Raw genomic sequence first — 24,268 nt, forward strand, 5'->3', positions numbered from 1 at the left:
TTTTGGAACATAGTGATTCTTCCCACTTTACCCTATCTCCTGCCCGCACTCCCACTGTTTTTCTTCCTCTCTCTCTTTGAACTATTTCAGCATGTGTTGGGTTACATAATTAACTATAACAATAACTAAAACTTGGTCATTTCATTTGACTAACTCTTTTATTATGTCTAATATTCTTAGCTCATCTGACATATCCCTCACTGGTAAACAACTCCTTCATTTCATCATAGGTGCAACTACCCAAATAGACATTATCTTGTACCACCATAGCCAAATTCCAGTACCTTGAAAACCTTTTTCAGGGCTCTCTCTATGCCCCTTTAATAAAACAGAATTTCAGGGCTATCCATGTATTTTACGTGTTACATTATGCCACCCAGAGGACTCCTAACCAGTATATAAATATATGCTACATATTTTTGTGGTACACATAAACAAATGTAAAATGCAACAAAATTGTTTCACTCACAATTAACATTTTAAATATTTATAACTTTGAAATTTCTAAAATGGGAAAAAGCAAAATTCAGAGAAAGGATGAACACTTTAGTGGTGATTCTGCCCATCTAATAAAAGCAAGTGTTTGCAAGGGTCTTTGGTTTAAATTTTATGCAATCTTTAAAGATGGGTTATTGTTAAATACAAAGAAGAGCTCCGTGTTGAATACTAGAATGTCAAATATGGATTTAAAACTTTTTTGCACAAAGACTATAAGGGAAGATCTCTGTATAAAATGTTTAATTATAATTAAATCTTAACTGCAACAGCTAAAAGAAGAAGGTACTTGTTAAATAAATTACAAAGAAAATTGAAGCAGCAAGATGTATAAGGAAGCAACTACAAATTAGTGTCTACTAAAGGAATATGTTTCTGTTCTTTGTAAAGACAAAGCACATTGAACAGTGGAGCTATTATAGGAATAGATTATGGGTCACTAAACCAGAGAAGCCATTTGAAAAAATCTGCATTATTCCAACCAATCATAGCAATTTCACCAACTATCTTCTTTCAAAACTATACGTTGTAACAATATCGTACTATATATTTTCTTTGCTGCTTTAATAAATTATCATAAATTCAGTGACTTAGAACAACACAAGTGTATTATCTTGAAGTTCTGTAGTCAGAAGTATGAAATGGGCTAAAATCAAGATGTCAGCAGGGCTGGCTGCATTTCTCTCCATGGTTCTAGGTGGGATTTATGGCATTGCTCGTAGTTTCTAGGAGTCACCTGGGTTACTTAGTTTCCAGAATCTCCAAAGCTAACACTGGCGCATGGAGTATTTTTCAGATCATGGAACTCTAATCTTCTCTGCTGCTTCCCTCTTCCAAGAGGACCGTGGAAGGTTACCTTCCTCCTCTCCCATAATCCAGAATAATCTTCCTATGTTAAATAAACTGATTAGCAGGTTTCATCTCATTTGCAACCTTAATTTCCCATTGTCATGTAAGGTTATTCATAGGCTTCAATGATTAAGAGATGAGTTTTTTGTGGTGGTTTTTTTTTTTTTTTTTTTTTTTGGGTGAGTGGGGTGAGGGCATGGATTATTTGCCTTGCCACTTATACCATTGTTGAGTCCCTAGTCTTGACCATTGTACTTTGCTAATATAAGATGTTATCAGCAGAGGAGGCTAGGTACAGAGTGCACAGGGACTCAAGAATTTTTACAAGTTTCTTTCTGTGTTATTCTAAAAGAATCTCAAAATAACAGTTTAGACAAGTGTTGGTGTGCATGGGACTCCTTCAACCCACATGGGAGTACCTGGGTTGAAGACCCAGCACCACTCCCAACTCCAGCTTCTTAACATGTACCCTGAGAGGCAGTGCTTATGGATCAAGTAGTTGGGTCCCTGCCAGCCACATGGGATACATGGATGGTGCTCTCAGCTCCCAGCTTTGCCCTGGCTCATTACAACTGTTGTTATAGGTATTTGGGAAGTGAACAAATAGATGGGAGATCTCTGTCTCTGTCCACCTCTTTTTCCATGTGTTTCTCTTTCTCTTCCTTTCAAATAAATGTAATTTTTGATGGTTTTAAAATAAAAATGCTTAGAGAATACTTTTTGAGGGTAGGAGTGGATGAAAATATAGAAGTTCACAGATCCTCAGGAACTCCACAGTAATAAAATTGATTAAAACAGGTATATTTAACTTCTAAAACAGTAGACAAGTAGATAATAAAGTCACATCCTCATTCAATTTGTAATAATTCAGTTAAGGCTTATGTTGTTAATATATTTTTTGATGACCTAAGTAAAATGACTATCATCTCAACTTCTTTCCCTTTAAATAAAATACTGTCCTGGGGCTGGTGCTGTGGCTCACTTGGTTAATCCTCCACCTGCAGCGCAGGCATCCCATGTGGATGCCGGTTCTGGTTCCGGCAGCTCCTCTTCCGATACAGCTCTCTGCTGTGGCCTGGCAAGGCAGTGGAGGATGGCTCAAGTGCTTGGGCCCCTGTACCCGCATGGAAGACCCAGAGGAAGCTCCTAGCTCCTGGCTTCAGATCGGTTCAGCTCCGGCCGTTGTGGCCATTTGGGGAGTAAACCAATGGAAGCAAGACCTTTCTTTCTGTCTCGCCCTCCCACTGTCTGTAGCTCTCTCAGATAAATAATAAAATATTTGAAAATGAAAAATAAATATATAAATAAAATACTGTCATTGGGACATGCATTGTGACACAGGGGGCTACAGACTCCCTCTGCGGCGCTGGGATCCCCATGTTGAGGTTGATTTGTTCTGAGAGGTGGAGAGTGGTGGGGGCAAGAGGAGCAGAGTCACCACACAGACCCCGGGAGTCGGGTGAAAGCAGGCTAGAGGCAAGCAGCCCACAGACTCATTTATTTCAGTCGGTACAGCAGCTTAAATAGCCAAGGCAGCCAATCCAGTCAAGGGGTGGTTTATGCCCTAACCAATCACAGCCTGTTGCCAGGAAGTATCTGAAGCCATCCAATCACAGCCTGTTGCCAGGCAGGCTCCGTTGCCAGGTGGGTTTCAAAGCCATTCCTGAATAACTGACGCTTGCATGCCAACAGCCATCTTGGCATGGCCTTCTCATTCCACCACATCCCCTTCTTCTCCTCTTCCAACCCAGCTCTCTGCTATGTCCTGGGAAAGGGGTAGAAGATGGCTCAAGTGGATTGGGCCCCTGCACCCACAGGGGAGACCTGGAGGGAGCTCCTGGCTCTTGGCTTTGGAACAGCCCAGCTCCAGCTGTTGCTGCCATTTGGGGAGTGAACCAGTGGTTAGAAGACCTTTCTCTCTGTCTCTCCCTCTCTCTGTAACTCTACCTCTCAAATAAATGAACAACAACAAAAAAAAACTTAAAAAAAAAGTAAATGAAATTCTGTCCATAATTGACCAAATATCATTAGACTAGATATCAATTTAACCTCATATAGTTGAGAGAAATAATGTATTTTTATAAATGTTTATGTGTCTACCATACCTATCAGAGAAAAATCTAAACTCTTTAAACCAAATTACTGGTTCATAGTAGATTTCATATTGTTTTCCAACTTTTCCAAAAGACCATTCCATTCTGTTTTACTTAATATTTTCTAAAGCTTTCAGGGACATAGGAAGATTTTATTGTCCTGTTTTTATACATAAGTAAATTAGAGCTGGGAAGTTACACAATGGGTTCTGGTCAAGAGACAGGGAACACATATATCAGTGCTCTCATGTGCTCCCCAAACAAGCCAGTGACAGATGAAATCTACAAAAAGAAAGCCAAAAACCCAAAGCCACACCCAAAATCAGAAACAGAAGCAAACAACAAAAAAATGTGTAATGGATGAAATTTTAAGTGTGTTAGGATCCACGTATTCCTGGGGACTTAATCAGAAGCCAAGCTGACTGGAAATAGGGATAAGGACTAGAGTGGCAATGTAGCCCAAGACAAGAAAAACGACTGATGGAACAAATGGTGATATCCACCCGGAGCTGTAGCCTGTAGAATGTGCTAGATTCAGGGAAGCAGATAGACACAGACACAGATTATGCACTGGAAAACCAGACCATCTCCAGATGGACTTTTTGTTCTGCAATGCTACCAACATTCTTGCAGGTCAACATCACCAAGTGAAACTGAACCCTAGGAGGAAGGGATGGGAGGGACAGTTGAAGGAGTAAAGGGGTAAAGAAAGGAAAGAAAAAGTCACAGACAGGGAGTTTTTTTGTTGTTGTTGTTATGTTTATGCAAACAAAGACTTGCTATCTGAAAACCAGAGAATTGTAAATCAACTGGAAAAATGAGGAAGAGATAAGGGTACTTCAAATTCATAGGAAAATGAAATATTAAAATACTATACATTTTCCATGTACTGTTTGAAGTACCCATGTATAAACAGGAACTTCATAGAAGTGAAGCCAGAATAGAAAAAAAAAAAAACAAATCAAAACAAAAAATAATAAAAATAAAACATGGAACTCCAAATTTTCAATTCCTGCACAACTTCTGATCCTCATTACACTTTGTCCTACTCCCTGAGCAGCTGTGTGTTGAGCAATGGACGGGCGATGAGGTACCTGAGACCACCAGGTACTTGGCCTGTCTTGAAGCTTGTCTAGGAACGGTATCAACAGGGTTCTTGCCACAGGAGTTTACAGAGGAAGGCATCACTGGGTGAAGGAGTTGAGGATGAGGCCCTGGCTGGGAGGGATTGATGGAGCTGCATTTTACAGGAGCCTGAGAAGCATGGAGGCAAGAATGATTCTTGTACTTCAGAGACACAGGCAAAAACTTGTGGATGATGACACAGAATAGAAACCTTGGAAGTGGCAGGCAGTAATTTCATGGATCTCATCGTTGTCTCTATTTGCTCGGAGAATATAAAAGAGGTGGAAGGTAGTGCAGCTGCAGTGGACGAGCAGAAAAAGACCTGACTGTTGAGGTCCAGTTGAAGGCCGGGACTGGAGACAAGCAGTCCTACAGCATTTGGTACAGACTAATCTTCCCCCAAATCCCACCACTCCCTCCTGAAAATCATAAACTTCCACCAAATATTACAATTTCCTTTTATGTAAATTATCTCTGACAAGTAATTCATCATAAAACTTAGGTACCAAAATACTTCTGTATGTAGCCATGATCATTTAAATAATAAATTTTGAAGTATGGGAAAGAGACAATGGTGTGAAATAATTATGTTTCTTTACATAACTGTTTTATTTGCTGAAAATATTTATTAGAAAGGGCAGAGAAAGAGAGAGAGAGAATCTTCTATCTTTGTTTCACTCCCCAAATGGCTGCAATAACCAGGCCCAGGCCAGCCAGACGCCAGGACGTGGGGACTCCATTTGGGTGGCAGGAACTCAAGTACTTGAGCCATCATCTGCTGCTTCCCAGATGTATTAACAAGGAGCTGGATCAGACGCAGAATAGCTAGGACTCCAGTGGGCATGCCCATATGGGATGTGGGAGCCTCAAGCAGCTGCTTAATCCACTGTGCCCCAACACTTGCCCCTCATGATTGCTAAGAGGTAAATCACAAGGATATGGAAATAAAAATAAATGCATGTTTTTCACAGAGAAATGTAGACTCTGTTTTATTATTTTAAGTCTGTATTTCTCTATTTGGAGATTAGAACTATGGATTTACGAATATAACCACAACATTCATTCACCAATTATTTGTACTTTATTGTTGGCTCTCCAAATTCAGTTCCATGCAACATGTTGTTAAATGCCTGTAGATTCAAGGACTTGTGGTTATGACTGGGGAGAGAAGGGAATTGGGTGAAATACTGGAAGCCTTCGCCAATAGAAATGTTGTTTAATGCTTGTAACACAAGACAGGATTATTCCAAGTAATTTCAATCTCTGGTAGTCTGTCCTTTTTCTGCAAGCTTGGATGTAGATATTTGATCGCGAAATAGGTGTGTTTTCCCATCAGAACTGACCTTCAGGTTTGCTTAAAGCAATAATGTGGCTTCTACAGCCTCACCTTCGTTTAATGAGAGCCATTTCCCAATGCCATCTTTGGGTTAATAGGCTAAGATGGGAGAAAGTCAAACATATCTTTCCGTTTTACACCAGATTGCCTTCTGCCTGTGGCTTTAATCACTCAATCCTCCTCACATCTGCCATAAGAACAATTATGGCTTTTTTATGCCTTATCACCCAGGGGGCTGTGCCAGGGTACAGCAGCACCTCCCAGGAAAGGAAGGGCAAAATCTTCATCTTGTTTCCAGCATCGTAGGTTATAATTTCCCTCTGCAAACCTGTAAGGAGTACTTTTTTTTTTTTTTTGCTTCTCAGACCCACCATTTCCTTAGGTCTGTGGCTCTGGTCTGATTTATGCGTTTTTTTCTATCCTTTCTCCTAGAGATGTTTTAATTACGTAGACAAATTGTAAAATCTTTTGTCTTGTAAACTATTTCTCTGATAGTATAGATTTTGTTTAACTGTTTTTTTGTTTTTTGTTTTTTTTTTTTTTTCTTCCTAGCCAAGTCTTACAAACCCAGGAATGATGTCTGACTGCCGTTCAACAGTGGTATCAAGGGAAGAAAAGGCTGGCTTCTTGGCTGCCTTTGGGGATTCAGTCCTGGAGCAGCTCAGACTGCAACTCCCCGTTAGGAGCTTTTTTGTTGCATTTGTCTAGGAAGCTCATAAGATTTTACTCTTGATTCAATTTAACAGCAAATTATCACCCATCAAATAAACTGTATGGTAATACTTGTTGCTCTACTTGTTTTAAAACTTTATTACTAAAATTTCTAAAAGAAGTTTGGAATCCTTAAAAGCATGAGTGATAAAGTTAACAGGTTTTACCTTTCCTCAGAGGACTCCATGATATGAGTTTGAGAAAGTGTCCCAAGTGATGCTGATAATACAGCTCTCACGCTGACTTTTTCTAGGGAATGTTTACGACATAAAAATAAGTACTTATTGCGTGATTTTTTGTTATTTTACATAAAAATTTAACTATTTTTTGAATACATTCACTTCTAATTCTGACCTCTTACACTAACTGTTTTCACGCAGTGTTGGTGTGAAAACTGGTTTTGTCAAGAATGACTAAACATGATCCTTTAAACAGCCTAGCAATTTCCTGTGGTGGTTTTTAACTTTTAATTGGCACTCTACTAACCACTTAAATCAATATTTTTCCTCAAAGGCTCCCCTCAAAAATTTTGAGGCACATTTGGAATAAAAGAGAATTTTTAGACATAGTAATATACATGAAGTCTTCACACTGTAGAACCACTTTTTCAGCTCAAGCAAAGAGGAGGTGTAGATTGTGGTCAAAGAACAGAGCCAAGGACTATGGCCAGGAAGGTACACAATTTGTGATCTTGGTCCCATTAGCAGAGCTGTTAACCAGGTGACCTATCACAACAGGTTACTGCAGGTCCAGGGAGCAGTGATTCTTCATTGGGGTTTCAGCAATGGTACACGAACATGTTGGCACTTTATACAATCTTTTGAGCATATTTATATTTTTCTAAGGAGAGGGTTTGCATTTTCATGATTCTCAAAAGCAGGTATGGCAAAAAGGTTAAGATTACACTAAAGGAGATCATTCTAAAAGAAAGTGATTTTAGTGTTTATTTTTTAAATGAAACACTGTAATTACTGGGATAGATTTCTGTAATCTGATGTAGATTTCATGAATACCATGTTATTGTGGGAGGAGTCCCTGAGCTCTGACCTTTCATATTTATCCTCTGTTGGAGAAATCTGTTACTTCTACATGAGACAGAAAGGTTAAATTAAAACATCCATTTTTGTAGTTTATACGCAGTTAGCCTTCCTTATCCAGGATTCCACTTCTGCAAATTTAACCAACTCTGAATAGGAAATACTGGGATACTAAGAGTGGGGGGTGTGCTGGGGAAAGGGAAGTGGGAATAGAGGAAATGCAGAATGTTATAATTATTTCCATAGCACTGACATTACATTGGGTATTATAAATAAACTAGAAATGATTTAAACTATTTGAGAGGATTTTATAGTTTAGGTGCAAATACTATGGTATTTTATACACAGTAGTTGAACATCCTGAGTTTGGCATCCTGTGGGAGGGGGTGTCCTGGAACCAGTCCCACGAGGATACCAAGGGATGAGTGTTTTTTTAAAGAAATGGTAAACCTGTTTTTCAAAACTCATACTTCAGCAATCCATTCTGTTAGTCTTCTCTCTTGGAATCATTTTAAGGTAACCCAAACCTCACTTCACTCTTTACAATATAGCAGGGTTTAAATCTGACCAAAATTCACATAATTAAATGTTAAGGTGTTACATATTAACTGTAGGATAATCCATTCCTCAGATAAGATAAAAGTTTGCAAGGGAAAAGTGCCATTCTAGAGACATCTACTGCAGTCTTCTGTCTTAAAACATCACAGTGCATGTAAATCTTCAGTGTTGCTGATACACTGCAAATTTATAGCATATTCAGGAATAACTGTCATCAGACAGACAATATGGATTTTTTTAATTCTAGGTTAATTTATGGAATGAGAAGAAGAGAAAAGATTGAAGCTTTATGGAAAAACAAGTTGTGTGATCTTCTGATTCAGAAATGAGGGGAAATGCAGCCATCTGAATGGTCATGAACCCCAAACAGGTCTTCCTCTCTGTGCTGATATTTGGAGTAGCAGGGCTACTCCTCTTCATGTATCTTCAAGTCTGGATTGAAGAACAACATACAGGTAAGAAATTGTAATTATAGTGGCTATTTTTAATTAAATAAGCTGTGATGTTTATAAAGTAACAGTATTTCCAACAATAAAAAATTAAGTCACAAACCAAAATTCCCAGCTTCTAAAAGAAGGGAGGGTTGTACAGCTCTGGTAGACATTTGCTTGGCAGCTTAGCACTTGGAACTTTTGTTGTCTCAGTAGAGAGCAACAAGGCCAGATTGGCCCAACAAGGACTGCTTGTAGAGAATTTGTCTACAAATGAGTAGTGTTTATCTTACTTCTGTTCAGTAAGCATCAGAACAAGGTTAAAAAGAGCTAAATATGCAGAAAACTATTTAATTCCTCTTATTTTTTGGCTGGTATTCAGTGTGGAAATTCCCAATGCCTTCCCTATAAAGCAAGGATTAAATGTTTTTTGTAAAGGGCTAGATGGTAAATATTTTAGGCTTTGCAATCCATACATTCACTTTCACAACTACTAATCAACTCTGTCAGTTATAGACAAAAATCAGCCATAGAAATATGTAAATGAGTTGAACAAACTTTGTTTCAATAAAAATTTGTTTATAAAAGCAACGGTGGGGCCAATGCTGTGGCATAGCTGGTAAAGCCACTGCCTGCAACGCTGGCATCCCATATGGGCGCCAGTTCAAGCCCCGGATGCTCCACTTCTGATCCAGCTCCCTGCTATGGCCTGGGAAAGCAGTCGAAGATGGCCCAAGTCCTTGGGCCTCTGAACCCTCCATGTGAAAGACCCGGAAGAAGCTTCTGGCTCCTGGCTTTAGATTGACACAGCTCTGGCCTTTGTGGCCAGTTGGGGAGTGAACCAGCAGATGGAAGACCTCTCTCTCTCTCTCTCTTTCTGCCTCTCCTTCTCTCTATGTGTAACTCTGACTTTCAAATAAATAAATCTTAAAAAAAAAAAAAAAAAAAGAACAAATGGTGAGCTGGAGTTGGTCCACAGGCAGGCAAGAGTTTACTGATTTCTGCTATATTCATCTGGTATTTTCATCATTAAGTTTGTAATTCCTGCACATTAAAGGCACTCAATGATTGTTAAAATGGAGAGCTGACGCCGTGGCTCATTTGGTTAATCCTCTACCTGCAGCGCCAGCATCCCATATGAGCACCGGGTTCTAGTCCTGGTTGCTCTTCTTCCAGTCCAGCTCTCTGCTGTGGCCCAGGAGGGCAGTGGAGGATGGCCCAAGTGCTTGGGCCCCTGCACCCACATGGGAGACCAGGAGGAAGCACCTGGCTCCTGGCTTCGGATCAGCACTGCGCCGGCTGTAGCGGCCATTTGGGGAGTGAACCAATGGAAAGAAGACCTTTCTCTATGTCTCTCTCTCTCACTGTCTATAACTCTACCTGTCAAATAAAAAAAAAAAGTTTATATTTATAATGATAGTAGCATTATTTTTTTAAAGAAGATTTATTTTTTATTTCAAAGAGAGTTACAGATAGGAAGAGGCAGAGAGGTCTTTTCTCTGCTGTTTCATGCCTCAAATAGCCGCAACTGCCAGAGCTATGCCAATCCGAAGTCAGGAGCCAGGAGCTTCTTCTAGGTCTCCCATGTGGGTGCAGGGGCCCAAGGACTTGGACCATCTTCTACTGCTTTCGCAGGCCATAGCAGAGAGCTGGATCGGAAGAGGAGCAACCAAGACTGGAACTGGAGCCTACATGGGATGCCAGCACTGCAGGTGGTGGCTTTACCCTCTATGCCACAGTGCCGGCCCTGATGGTAGCATTATTAAACCAAATGACTAGAACATCACAGAAATTTATTCATACAGCTATCATCAAATACAGATTTTTACTGTTGACAGATTATGGCTTATGATTTTTAAGGAACATAAAGTAAAAAAAAAGGAAAAATTCTTTTTTTCAATATTTATTTATCTGAGAGGCAGGCATACAAATAGAGAGAGACAGAGAGACAGAGACAGAGAGAGAAAGAGAGAGAGATTCCATCTGCTGGTTCACTTCCCAAATGTTGCAATTGCCAGGGTTGTGTCAGGGTCAAAACTGATAATAATCCAAGTCTCCCACGGTGGCACAACCATTCAGTTATGTGGTCATCACCACTTCCTCCCAGGATCTGTTTTAGCAGTAAGCAGGAGTAATGAACAAGAGCCAGAGATCAAGCACAGGTACTCTGAAACAGGTTATATGTATCTAACCAGTGTGCCAACCACTAGGCTAAATGTCAAACCCTGAGAAGAACAATTTCTTTTTTTTTTAATTTTTAAAAATTTATTTGAAAGAATCACAGAGAGGGAGGGACAAAGAGAGACATCTTCTATCTGCTGGCTCACTTCCCATATAGCTCAATGGCTGGGGTTGGGCCAGGCCAAAGCCAGGAGCAAGGAGCTTCTTGTGGGTCTCCCGTGTAGATGCAGGGCCCAAGTACATGGGCCATATTCCATTTCTTTCCCAGACACATTGAGTTGCATAGGAAGAAGAGCAGCCAGGACTCGAACTGGCACCCATATGGATGCCGGTGTCACAGGTGGCAGCTTTGCCTGCTATGCCACAACAACAAACCTAAGAGAAGAACAATTTCTTAATTGTCTCAAATTGTGGACTACTTAAACTATTCTAGATATAAAATATTTAAGAATCTGTTCTGAATGGATGCCTTGTTCTAGTCCTGGTTGGGGTGCCAGATTCTGTCCCAGTGGCTCCTCTTCCAGACCAGCTCTCTGCTGTGGCCCAGGAGGGCAGTGGAGGATGGCCCAAGTGCTTGGGCCCCTGCACCCACATGGGAGACCAGGAGGAAGCACCTGGCTCCTGTCTTCGGGCCAGCGCAGCGCCGGCTGTTGCGGCCATTTGGAGAGTGAACCAACGGAAAGAAGACCTTTCTCTCTGTCTCTCTCTCTCATTGTCTATAACTCTACCTGTCAAAAAAAAAAAAAAAAAAAAAAAAGAATCTGTTTTGAAACACAATTCAGTACTGTCAGAAATATAATTTTAATAGTTGTTTCCATTTTTAAGTCCTTTCTTTGGTTTATTATGATAGACACTTCAGATTTATATAATTTAATTTATATAGTAACCCTTCTGAAGAGAGATTGTATTCAATTATTTTCTGAAGAACGTATAATATGTTGTCAAAACATTCTTAACTCCCATTACATTTACATTAACTACAATATTATGCTAAATGTTCTATGTCACTGAAATAATCTCTCAAACTAACATCATATTTTGTGAAACTATACCGGTCATAAAATATATAGACTAATTTCTCCTTGACACAAGGTTCCTGACATGGATTTTGCCTCATAGGAAGCCTTCAGTAAGTTCATATTGAATATATGAATAAAAGAAGAATTACAAGTTTGAAAGCACATTGCAGAAATAGATCCTGTCACATAGGAAGTCTTCAATATGTTTAGTGGTTGATTGATTGACTAAAAGAATGAATGGGTTGCAAACTACAAATGAGTAGCGTTCATCTTCCTTTGGTCAACCAAGCATCAGATACAAGACTGGAAGAAACTAAATGTATAGAAAACTTTAATTCCTGTTAAGTTTTGTGTTGATACTCAAAATTGATATAGAAATTATTAATGCTATTACTATAAAGCATGGTTGGCAAATCTTGTCACATAGAAAACTTTCAGTAGTTGCATGTTCAGTGAATGATTAACATAATGAATGGATTGAAAAGTCACTGCAGATAATAGAATGGAATGTAGCAAAAGAGGAAAGATCAAAAATGTTACATTATCAGGTTTTCTAGTACTGCTATTTCACAAGCAAAATATTATGGAACTCTAATCCATATAGGAAAATACATTCATACATACAGACTGTTGCAAAGGAGAAATATGGTTTAGTCTATCAGTAAGAAGCTACCTAATGCCCAAGAAAACCATCAAGTTATGAAACAATGCACTATATAGAAAATGCATTTTGCAAATTATTTCCACAGGCATCAATAGCTGCCATTTATTGAGAGCTTAATAACCACCAAATGTTCATATGTATTTTCTCTAATCCCAATATCTTACTAAAATGAAGATATTTTAAGTTTACGGATGAGAATGCTAAGACTCAAGGGGGATACGGGACTTATCCATAGCCTCACAAGCATAGCAGTTGGTGCAGAGGAAAATCCCAAGTCAACACAAGTTATGTTGCTGCAGGGTGCTTGTCTCTACTCTTGTGTCTTGTCTCTGTGATTGGGAAAGGTGACTACTAGAGAAGTACATATGAAGCAATGGATGAAATTTAAGTGGCATGTTCATAGGTACAAAGCTAAGAATTTTTGAAGTATGACCAATATACAGCTTTTGCTGTTCACCTATGAACCCTAAAAGGATCTTGTAGCCAAAATAGTAGACAAGATAGATATACAATAAATGTGATAGCATTCGTAGTGATATTTTAAAACCATTGAAACTGATAAATTAAGCAACACATAAGTTCATAGGTATATAGTCTCTTCAGCACATTGAAATCTTAATTTGGGTTAACCATTTTCCCAAGTCTAGGAAAATTATTTTTCTCTGTTAATATTGGCTGGCAAAACATTTAGCATTTATTCTCTTGAAAGTTATTTGTAATTTGCTAAAAGTGATTTATTTATTTTAAATAAAGAATATACTTTACAAACTATTCATGACAGTAAGCATAAATCAGAATTTCTTTAGACAATTAGTTCACTGAGGAAAAGCTGCATCATTTTTCAACAAGACTTCCCTCTGGATTTCCACCTTCTTTTAGGTTAGTGCTTTGTGTTGTCATTGTACAGTGTCCTAGGTACACAGGTACCTTTGTATTTAAATGTATTTCAGATAATATTGGGGACATCAGACATTTTTAAAGGCAAACTTTTTTTAAAATCATAAACATCTGGATATGTGCTTTGGTGTTAGGATAAAAATTGGGAAATCTGTCTCTTGGAAACTTTAGAACTAACACAGTTTTGGAGGATGAAATGGTCTTGGTTCCTTGGATTTTCAGTAGCTAATATGTGTTTTTAAAATCTGAGTGCTTTTGTTCTCTTATACATTCCAGTTCTACAGGTATTTGAGAACTCTAATTTCTCTCCATATCTTTTATTTAAGGGCTTGAAAATCTAAGTTATCAACTATTTTCTAAGCATCCTTGTTTTCCTCATGTTTATTCTATTAAAAATAAAATTCCTGGGACTGGCACTGTGGAAAGGCAGGTTAAGCCATCATCTGCTGTGCCAGCATCCCATATGGGCACTAGTTTGAGTCCCAGCTGCTCCACTTTCAACCCAGCTCTCTACTGATGTGCCTGGTGGTGTATGTGTTTGTGGCAGGAGGAATCAGTGAAAGATGGCCCTGATCCTTGGGCTCCTGCACTCATGTAGGGGACAGGAGGAAGCTCTTGGCTCCTGGCTTTGGCCTGGCCATTTGGGGAGTGAACCAGCAGATGGACTATCTCTTTCTTTGTCTCTCCACTCTCTCTATGTAACTCTGCCTTTCAAATAAATAAATAAATATTAAAAAATAAGATTTATTAGAATTCCAAAATAAACCTTAAATATGCTCTGATATACCAGTAAAGGATAATGAAAAGAGATTTTTTTTATGGATGTGAAGAGGAAAAATGTATGACAGAGAAATTAAACCTACCCATTTACACAACAGAGAATATACCATAGCACCATTCATTTTTCAATATCATCAGTTAATATTCATTAATTAATTATCCATTTCTTTGTTTTTTTTTTTTTTTTTGAGCTGGCACCATGGCTCAATAGGCTAATCCTCTGCCTGCGGCGCTGGCACACCGGGTTCTAGTCCCGGTCAGGGCGCCGGATTCTGTCCCGGTTGCCCCTCTTCCAGGCCAGTTCTCTGCTGTGGCCCGGGAGTGCAGTGGAGGATGGCCTAAATGCTTGGGCCCTGCACCCCATGGGAGACCAGGAGAAGCACCTGGCTCCTGGCTTCAGATCAGCGTGGTGCGCCTGCCGCAGCGCACCAGCCACGGCGGCCATTGGAGGGTGAACCAACAGCAAAGACCTTTCTCTCTGTCTCTCTCTCTCTCTCACTGTCCACTCTGCCTGTCAAAAAAAAAAAAAAAAAAAAAAAGAATACAACTTTTCTATTCAGAAGGAGGATAAACATCTCAGATTTCTCAGGTGTTAGTTTTGGAACCATGCACAAACTTCTTAGCCTCTCCCAGCCTTAGTTTCCTCATCTGTGACATGAAGATAAGAATAATAGTAATTCCCACAAAGGCTGGCAGATGAGATTAAAGGGGACAGTACTTACAGTGCACTTAGTGCGGTGCCTGGCAAGCAGTGGTACAGTGAATGTAAGCTGCTGTTATTACCCTGGACATATGCAGAACATCTGCAGACTAGCCTTTTCTGAGTTGTCACAATGATGATTCAGCCACAATTCAGCTTTTCTGAATTGTGCCCAAGCTTGTGCCTTAACTGATTATGGAAAAAAAATTAAAAAAAGGAAAAAGAACAACACTCAGTTCCAGTTTTAGTTGGGAGACTCTATCTAGTACAGAGCCATGCTGGCTCCTGATGTAGAAGTTGGAAGGAGAATGGTGAGAATCAGTGCAGAGAGAGGGCTTGTCAATGGGAGCATCCCAGGTTAGCACAAGCTGCCTCCAAGGTCAATGTATTGGTACATTCAACAGTACTCCTTGAAGACAATTGCAGGTGCCAAGCAGTGTGATGAGTACAGAGATACAACAGTGAGACAGATATAATCCGTTTTCTCAAAGAAATTATAGTCAAGTGAATTGTAAGGAAGACAACGTGCTGAGTCCAGGCCAAGGTGTTGGTACAAAAGGACCGTCCATTGTGAAAGAAAGAAGACAGCCGGCGCCGTGGCTCAATAGGCTAATCCTCCACCTAGCGGCGCCGGCACACCGGGTTCTAGTCCCGGTCGGGGCGCCGGATTCTGTCCCGGTTGCCCCTCTTCCAGGCCAGCCCTCTGCTGTAGCCAGGGAGTGCAGTGGAGGATGGCCCAAGTGCTTGGGCCCTGCACCCCATGGGAGACCAGGAAAAGCACCTGGCTCCTGGCTCCTGCCATCGGATCAGCGCGGTGCGCCGGCCGCGGCGGCCATTGGAGGGTGAACCAACGGCAAAGGAAGACCTTTCTCTCTGTCTCTCTCTCTCACTGTCCACTCTGCCTGTCAAAAAAAAAAAAAAAAAAAAAAAAAAAGAAAGAAAGAAGACAAGTCCTTCATTACAAGCAAAATAATGAGTTGGAAGCAGCAGACAAGAGCCTACTCATTGTCCCGTGAGAGAACTGCTGACCAAATAGAAGCACTAGCAGGAGTGGAGTCAGGTAGTAGGGAGGATTAGCAGGCACCAGAGAGCCAGAACAGAGAACTATAGGAAAGAGGTAGTAATAATGAGGCATGGTTCAGGATAAATCACGACAATGGCTCACTTTTCCACCCCAGTTACTGTTCCAATGTGCAATTCAGTGTTCTTTCTCTAGGTAGACTCTTACTGCCCAATACAATAAATACAAAAAGGCATAGTGTGTAACCCTTTAGTATGTGTAATAAGACAGGGAAGATCCTAGCTTTGGAAAGGAATTTAAATATCCTCTTGTACACGATGAGCTATGGTTTGAATGTCACCTCCAAAATTCATATTAATTTTAATTCGTATTGGGAGGTATCAGAAATTTAATACACGGTACTTTGAGGGGGGATCTTTGGGAGGCAATTATTGTTAAATAAGGAGATAAAGGTGGGCCCCTAACCCAGTGGGACTATAGCTTTCTACAAGGAGAGACCTACAAGGAGAGAAGATACTCGATGCTCCTGGCCATGTGATACTCTGTCTCAGCTCAGGAAACTGCGGACTTACCATTAGCAAAAAGGATGTTGCCAGATACAGCTGCCTGATCTTATGCTTCCAAGTCTGTATAATTATGAGCCAAATTGACTTCTTTTCCCTATCAGTTACTCAGTTTGGGTATTCACATAGAGCAACAGAAAGCAGAGTGAGTCATTGCCTTTTTTTTTTTTTTAATATAAATCCAATGACATCACCCCCCTGTTGAAAACTTTTCAATGGTAGCTCATCACTTTAACAAACACAAGAGGTCTTCAGTGTGTTCAGGAAATATGCATATCATGAGAAAAATGTTCATGGATTTCTAAATTTATTGTATGAAAATGAAGTTATCTTTTAATTCGATTTTCCATGAACTTTTTGAGGTTATCTAGTACTTCACCCCTTGCCCACAAAATGATGTCAACTGAAGCAACTGCCTGCTTGGACAGTCTCATCCTTCCTGCACTTGTGATTTATCCCAGTGCCCTCTCTCTTCCTCTACCAAACTGGAGCCTGGGTGCTCTTCACCCACTTCTCACCTGCCAGGGCTTGGCTCAGATGCCACCTCCTTGAATCATCCCTTAGCCAGTTTCTCACTCTCCCTCTGTAAGGGAAATGATCACAATCAGCAATTGGCCTGTGTCATTACTTTTGGCTTACTTAGTATCCACCTTCTTCTCTATTTTATGAGCTCTATATGACAGAGACCTTGTTTCCTTGTTTTCCTGACTTGCCCCAGTGTCTCCTTTCCCTAGCATTGATCCTAACGTGTGCCAGGTCACTCAGTAGCATTACTGTGGGGTTGGAGGGGAGATAAACATTGCTGCAGTTGGTTTTCCAACATCCTAGCTAAATGAGCATGTAGACTGGGTTAGAATGTTGCTAGGGACAATGAATTCTCTGCTCCCCAAGACATCTCCTTGATTTTTCAGCAACCTACTTAGAAAGCTCCAAATATTAATCATATTAATCAAAACAGTAGTATTCTGAACTTCTACTTACTCAAACTGTATTCCTGAGACTTCATGGGGCTCCCCTTGTTCCATAGCATAGACTGATCATTTCATGAAGAATAAAACTCCAAATTTTTAACCATTTCAAGAAAACAACAGTTCAGGTCACTCTGTTTAAACCATAAAAGTCACTCTGTGTTTCTTTACTTTTCTAAGATTTATTTGTTTATTTGAAAGGCATAATGACACAGACATAGTGATACAGAGATAGATAGACACACACACACAGAGACGGCAGAGGCAAAAAGAGGGAGAGAGAGGAAGAAACCTTCCATCTGCTTGTTCATTCCTCAAATGACCACAGAAACAAGGAGTCTGGAGCTCCATCCAGATCTCCCACATGAATGGCAGCTGCCAAAAGTACTTTGGCCATCATCCACTGATTTCCCAGTGGTATTAGCAGGAAGCTGGACTGCTAGCTGAGCAACCAGGACTCGAACTGGCACTAGGATATGGTATGTCGGCGTCTTGTAGTCAGCGGCTTAACCCGTGTGTACCACAATGCTGGCCCCATATGTTTCTTTTAAAACATGATGTATACTGTTCATGTATATTACTTGTGAAAACTTACATATACAGTTTTTAAAATATAAGGCTGTAAAACTCAATACAGATCCCATCTAACAGTTTCTGTTTTTATCTTTTCCTGATATTTTCTAGTTTTCAAGTTTATTCTCAACCATTCAGAACTAAAATAGTTCCCTGGAGGTGTCCTAGATTATAAAAACCTATCTGCAAAGCTTCTAAGCATTTTTATTTAAGAACAAGTCTTAGCTACTTACTGATGACATTTTTGTATATTTTCTTTATTCAGCAACTTTTTAACTTTTCATTCGTACCTCTAATTAGACATTTTTCTGTTTTCTGCCAGATTCTGTCTGACTTATACCAAGTAAATTCTGATAACTTAGCTAAAGATTCAACATTAACATATGGGGTCCATTATTTAGCAGTGAGTTGCCATCAACAGCCTACTAAAGAATTGGAGATCTGTAGTTCTATCTATCCATAACTCATTATAACCAATCTAGGCTCTGTAGGATTCTGGTCTCATGTACATTTTGCCTGGGAAGTATATTCTTTTTGTTCAGTGATGTAAACTTGCTGTAGACCAAGATTCAAACCCTCTATGCTACTATCACTGGAAAAATAATGAAAAGAGATGCTACTTTGATTTTTTCTTTTATAAAAACACAAGTTATCAAAAGTTTTGGTTTTATTTTAACCCGCTTGTGTTTGTATGAAAGTGTAAGGTGGTAACTACATTCCACTCCAGACAAAGTGAAACTACCATATATTTTTTTCTCAGGTAATGGGTTCTGATTTCACAGGCAAAGTGGTCTGAAGTTTCTAAGAAAGCTTCATCTTGTTTTTTGTTCCTTGTTTTTTGTTTTGTTTTTCCAAACTAAGTATGCTTTCTTTCTGTACATGGGAGCAATTTTTCTGCTTGCAAAGCTGTGCTTGCAGACTGGATTTGCTTAGTTCTTGTCTCCTGAGCCTCTCTGTTAGTAGACTGTTCTCTTCTAAAATCAGGCTGTAGGTACCAATGGTGATGTGGCTGTCATGATAATATACTTCCTCTGCGAATAACTTTGCCTACCTGAACTACAACAAAGCCACTTTTAACATGGGAGGACTTTATGTTTACTGTCAATTATATAATCGGGAAAATAAAATTGCTCTTCTTTAAAAGTCACTCCTTTGAATTGCTTCCTCAGATTTCAATGAACATGGCAAACATTTTTTAATCAAATGAATGCATGCTCTTGCTGCCCATCTCTGGATACCACCACACCCCATTTCTTTTTACCTGATTGTTCCCGTGTCAAGGCATTTGTGTTAGCTGTTCCCTCTTCTGGAACACATTTCCTTGACTGTCTCCATTGCTGGCCTCCCCAATCCTTTAGGGTACAGACTTAAATGTCACCTTCCCTGAACATCCTACATAAGGTGTCTAGCCCCTGATATATTTTTTTTTTTTCACAACACCTGTTCTCTCAGTCTCTAAAGTTTACTTTGTGGTGCTTATCCCATCTGTGTCATTATTTTTGCTTACTTACATGTGGTCTACCTCTCCAGTTAGGCATGAGTTTCGAGAGAATGGGGAACTTGTATATTGTTCATCACTGTACCTGCAGTTGCCCCTTCCTTATAGGTGCTGATTTCTTTATTTTAAGTATTTGAAAGGCAGAGTTACACATACACATACACACACACATGGCGGGGGGTACCTTCCATGTGCTGACTCATTCCTCAAATGGCCATATTTGCCAAGGCAGGGCCAGACTGAAGCCAGGAGCTTCTTCTGGGTCTCCCACATGGGTTCAGGGGCCTAAGCATTTCAGCCATCTTCCACTGCTTTCCTAGGTACATTAGCAAGGAACTGGACAGAAAGTGGAGCAGCTGCAACTCGAACTGGCACCCATACGGGATGCCAGTGTCACAGGTGGTGGCTTTCCCCACAGCATCACAATGCCAGCCTCTTTAAAAAGTTTATTTATTTATTTGGAAGCCAGAGGTGGGGGGGAGAGAGAAAGAGAAAAAGAGAGAGAGAGAATCTTCCATCAACTGTTTCACTCCTCAAATGCCTACAACAGCCAGGGCTAGGTCAGCCAGAAACCAGGAACTTTATGCAGTTTTTTCATGTAGGTAACTGGAATCCAAGCACATGGGCTATCTTCTGCTGCCTCCAGGCACACTAGCAGGAAGCTGGATCAGAAGAAGAGATGGGACGATCTCAGGCATTCCTTTTATGGGATGTGGGCATTCCAAACAGAAGTTTAACCCACTGCACCACAATGCCCATTCTGCAGGTGCTGATTTCATTACTGGTTTCTTCAGACACCCAGCACCACTCAAATTCAGTTCTTATTCTCACTCATCCATCTACTTATCACTTGGTTGTCCCTATGTTGCTGTCTTAACTCTCTGCTCAAGCTTGTCCAAGTCTCCAGTGTTGTCCCCTGCTTTTCCTTATACCTCAGAGTGAAGGAGTAATGAATGATATTCTTACTGACAATTTTTGGAAACTAAACAAGAGTCAACAGCCAAGTTTGTATCACAGTTGATCCCTTCGTCAAACCAAATAACATGTAGAGATGCTCAGATGATTCATTTGGGAACAGCATTGCCAGGGGAATACATATGCCATAGTAAAATATGTGTACATTCAGGGAGGCTGGGTCAAGGGCAAGCTTTATTTACTTGCTAAAAGGGAAACACTAATAGAAGCTGCTTCATAGGTCTTGGAGACTAGAGGCAAGAATTGATGTCAGTTCACTGGTGGAGATCTTTTTGTTATATTTTAATTTTTAATTAGTTCTTAACAGATTCAAAATAATTTGTAGATAAAATTTGAAGAATATCATAATATTCCCTTCCTCTTTTCCTCCCTCCCTTTCTCTCTCCCCCTTTCTCCCTCCCATCCTCTTTTTCTCCCTTTCTTTTTTTTTAGTTTTGAGATAACTTATTTTAAAATTACATTACATTAAAAAGGCCTAGTATCTCACCAAATAAGAAGCTTAACAAGAGCCGGCACCGCGGCTTAATAGGCTAATCTTCCACCTAGCAGCGCCAGCACATTGGGTTCTAGTCCTGGTCAGGGTGCCGGATTCTGTCCCGGTTGCCCCTCTTCCAGGCCAGCTCTCTGCTATGGCCCAGGAGTGCAGTGGAGGATGGCCCAAGTGCTTGGGCCCTGCACCCCATTTGAGACCAGGAGAAGCACCTGGCTCCAGGCTTCGGATCAGCGTAATGCGCTGGCTGCAGCATGCCAGCCGCGGCGGCCATTGGAGGGTGAACCATGGCAAAAGGAAGACCTTTCTCTCTGTCTCTCTCTCACTGTCCACTCTGCTTGTAAAAAAAAAAAAAAAAAAAAAAAAAAAAAAAATTTAACAAGTAAAAAGCAAAAAGACATAGTTTAATGGGAATAGAGACAATGGCTATCAACAATAATTGAATGGAAAAAATGACCATTTCACCAATAAACAGTAAATTTTAAAGTAATCACAGATCATTAAAACTATAGTAGTATAACATTCTTAACCATAGGTTTGACAGTTATAAAATGCTGTATTGTAAAACTATATTTTCACCAATACTGAAACACACAGATATTTCTTTTTTTGTTTTCTATATTTTAGCTTCCACATATAAAGGAAAACATGCAGTACTTGTCTTTCTGGGTCCAACTTATTTCACTCAATATGGTGTCCTCTAGTTGTGTACATCTTGCTATCAATGCTAGAAATTCACTTGTTTTTATAGCTGAATAATATTCCATTGGTTATATATATCACATTTTCTTTATCCATACATCTGATGATGGACACCTTGGTTGGTTCAAATTTTGACTATTGTGAAACAGTGCTTCTATAACATGGTGGTGCAGATATTCTGTAGTACATTCCGTTCAAGTCTTTTGGGTGTATACTCAGTAGTTGGATCACTGGATCATATGGCAAGTCTATTAAGAAATCTCCACACTGCTTTCCACAGTGGCTGCACTAATATACTATTCCCACCAACAGTATATAATTGTTGTCTACATCCTTGCCAGCTTTTGTTACTCTGTTTCTGATTTTAGCCATTCTGACAGGGAATAAGGTGATACCTCATTGTGGAGGTACTGTTCTTAGGCAAGTTTTATGTTGAGAGTGTCTTGTCTGACTTGCTGCCAATTTAGAGAGTGTTAAACACTTTTACTGAAATATGTGCCTAAGTGTGTGGCATGCAAATCATGAGGTATGTGTAAAACGCAATGGAATTTCTAGTGGGGTTGCCAGAAAGTTTTCTAGCTTCGGGACACTACTTTTTCTCAGGCAGGCAAAAGCCCTACTTCTATATTTCTAGCTTCAGTTTTGTCTGGGTCTGGCAAGCTTGATTTTAATTTGGTATGAGCAACTTTCAAAACTTCAACATAATGGAGATTTTCTCTAGGGTTATCTTGCAGTGTCTTCCTTGATGCCAGAAAGGTGTTACCTGCACACATTAACTTTTCCTTTCACTATGTTTTGTTTGTTTGTTTGTATATTTGCTTGCAAAGTAATAAGGTTTTATTGGGAACAGGGCATCTGTCAGAATGGAAGGGATAGAGAGTACCCAATCAATCAGACTAGGGGAAAGCAAGGTTACATGGTCGAATGGAAAGAATACACCTGGGCAGGCCAGACAGACAGCTCATAAGAAAGCAGAGAGCTGAGTGTGCAGTCTTTGGACACTCGATTTTTAAGGGAGTCTCTTTACCCTCTCCGCCTTCTCAAGGACAAAGGATGGGGAGCCTTGGCAAAAGGGTTTGTTGGGTAAAAATTAGCAAATTCCTCCTCAGATTTGCTGGCAACTGGCAGAGCAGAGGGGCTTCCCTTAGGGCATCTGTGAAAGTTTTATTGCCCATGTTATCAGGTCAGGTAACCCATTTAGTCCTGAGGAGAGAGAATTCTCCTGGGAGCTTTCCTTGGGAGAAGGGCTGGGTCCACCTAGAAGGTTTTCAGGGTCTGAGCTGGACACTGAAGTTCAAAATGCACTTCTGGGACTTCCAAAGCTAATGCTGGTATCTTCAGCCCTTCTTACACAAATAGGCTAATTTTTAACTTCTTAGCTAACATTTCCCGCCATCAAGAGAAAATATCCATAATCTTATGGGGATAAATGGCCAAAGGTCCATTTTCTGTAGCTAATGTGGAATCTGACAAATGAGTGTAGAGATGGATATGGGTATTTTTTCTCTTGCTATCTGTCCTATGGTGTTTGAGAGTTGCCTCAGGAAGCATTGTCCTGCTTGGTCCAGAGGGTTGATCACGTTGTCTGATGAGGTAGTCTGGAAGCCCTGTCTTAGAAGCACCTGGAGCTGGATAGCTTGTCTTCTGTTAGAGACAGAACAAACAAGGATGTTAAAGCACAATAGTCTACAGAGAAGAAGAAAGAATGTGGACACTACGTCGCCGAAGAGAGGCAATGACCAGGACTTCCATGACCAGATGTGAAGTTAGGCCACATATTTTAGCCTTGTCTGACCTGGTCCTGGAGTCGTCTGGTCTTGTCCAAGAAAGCATGAACATGATTTTGTACCCATCTAGTTTGATCCTAGCTCAGGGCATTTTCTTGGGCAGCAGGTAGCAGGTCTAGGGCCTGCCTGTTTTGAAGGACTGAATTAGCAATTCTTTTGTAAGAGCTCTGGTCATGGCAGCTTTTCAATGGATGAAAGCTGTGCTTTCTTTGTTTGTTTTTCCCAAAGGAGGGGGCTCTGCTTTGGCTCCCTGTTGAAAGCCTGATTTAGGAACTGCTATTTCCCTGTATCTAGGAATCTGTAACCTTTTAGGAAAATACTGGAGCTGCCTGAAGTTTGTAGAAGTAAGAATTTGCTGCATGGCCCTTATCCTCTCTGGAGCTTGTTTTCTCTCCCCAGAGGTGAGGATAAGGGTTGAATAATTAACTCTCTAGTGGACCAGCTATCCCCCTCCCTCCCCATGCCTAGTAGCCATGTTTTGCTAGGATGTTAAGCAAAAAGGAAACAGACTAATAAACCATTTGCATTTAAACATGTACCTTGGTTTGTCTTTAACAAAGGCTAGATTATCATTTAGCAAATATGTTATAAGAAAAAGTCAAAACTTGAATGAGGAATCAATAAGGTCATCAGGATGACCTTCTGAGGTCTTGCAATTTTAAAATGCATGTGACTATCGTTTATGTTTAAAGGAGATTTAACAAATAAAAGTTTCAGAAGCCCTCCATATTGGAGGCAAGGTTTTGTGTGCAAAATACTGACCTTCACCTACTAATTTCTAACATGTTTGTGTTTCTGGACAAGTTAATCTCCAC

The 24,268-nt window shown here is 40.2% G+C and overlaps 1 protein-coding gene across 3 annotated transcripts in view; it reads left to right on the plus strand.

The window, feature by feature from the left end:
- CHST9 (carbohydrate sulfotransferase 9) overlaps positions 1–24,268 on the plus strand; it is a 369,777-nt gene that overhangs the window by 36,074 nt on the left and 309,435 nt on the right. For all 3 annotated transcript variants that reach the window (XM_070050355.2, XM_051851321.3, XM_089305224.1), the window contains exon 2: positions 8,452–8,659. In XM_070050355.2, coding sequence (XP_069906456.2) covers positions 8,554–8,659 — 106 coding nt within the window. In that variant the 5' untranslated portion in view covers positions 8,452–8,553. The remainder of the gene's footprint in view (positions 1–8,451; positions 8,660–24,268) is intronic.

This window comes from Oryctolagus cuniculus, chromosome 10, assembly GCF_051225735.1.
Source record: "Oryctolagus cuniculus isolate XC-2025 breed Fujian yellow rabbit chromosome 10, ASM5122573v1, whole genome shotgun sequence".
Lineage (NCBI taxonomy): Eukaryota > Metazoa > Chordata > Mammalia > Lagomorpha > Leporidae > Oryctolagus > Oryctolagus cuniculus.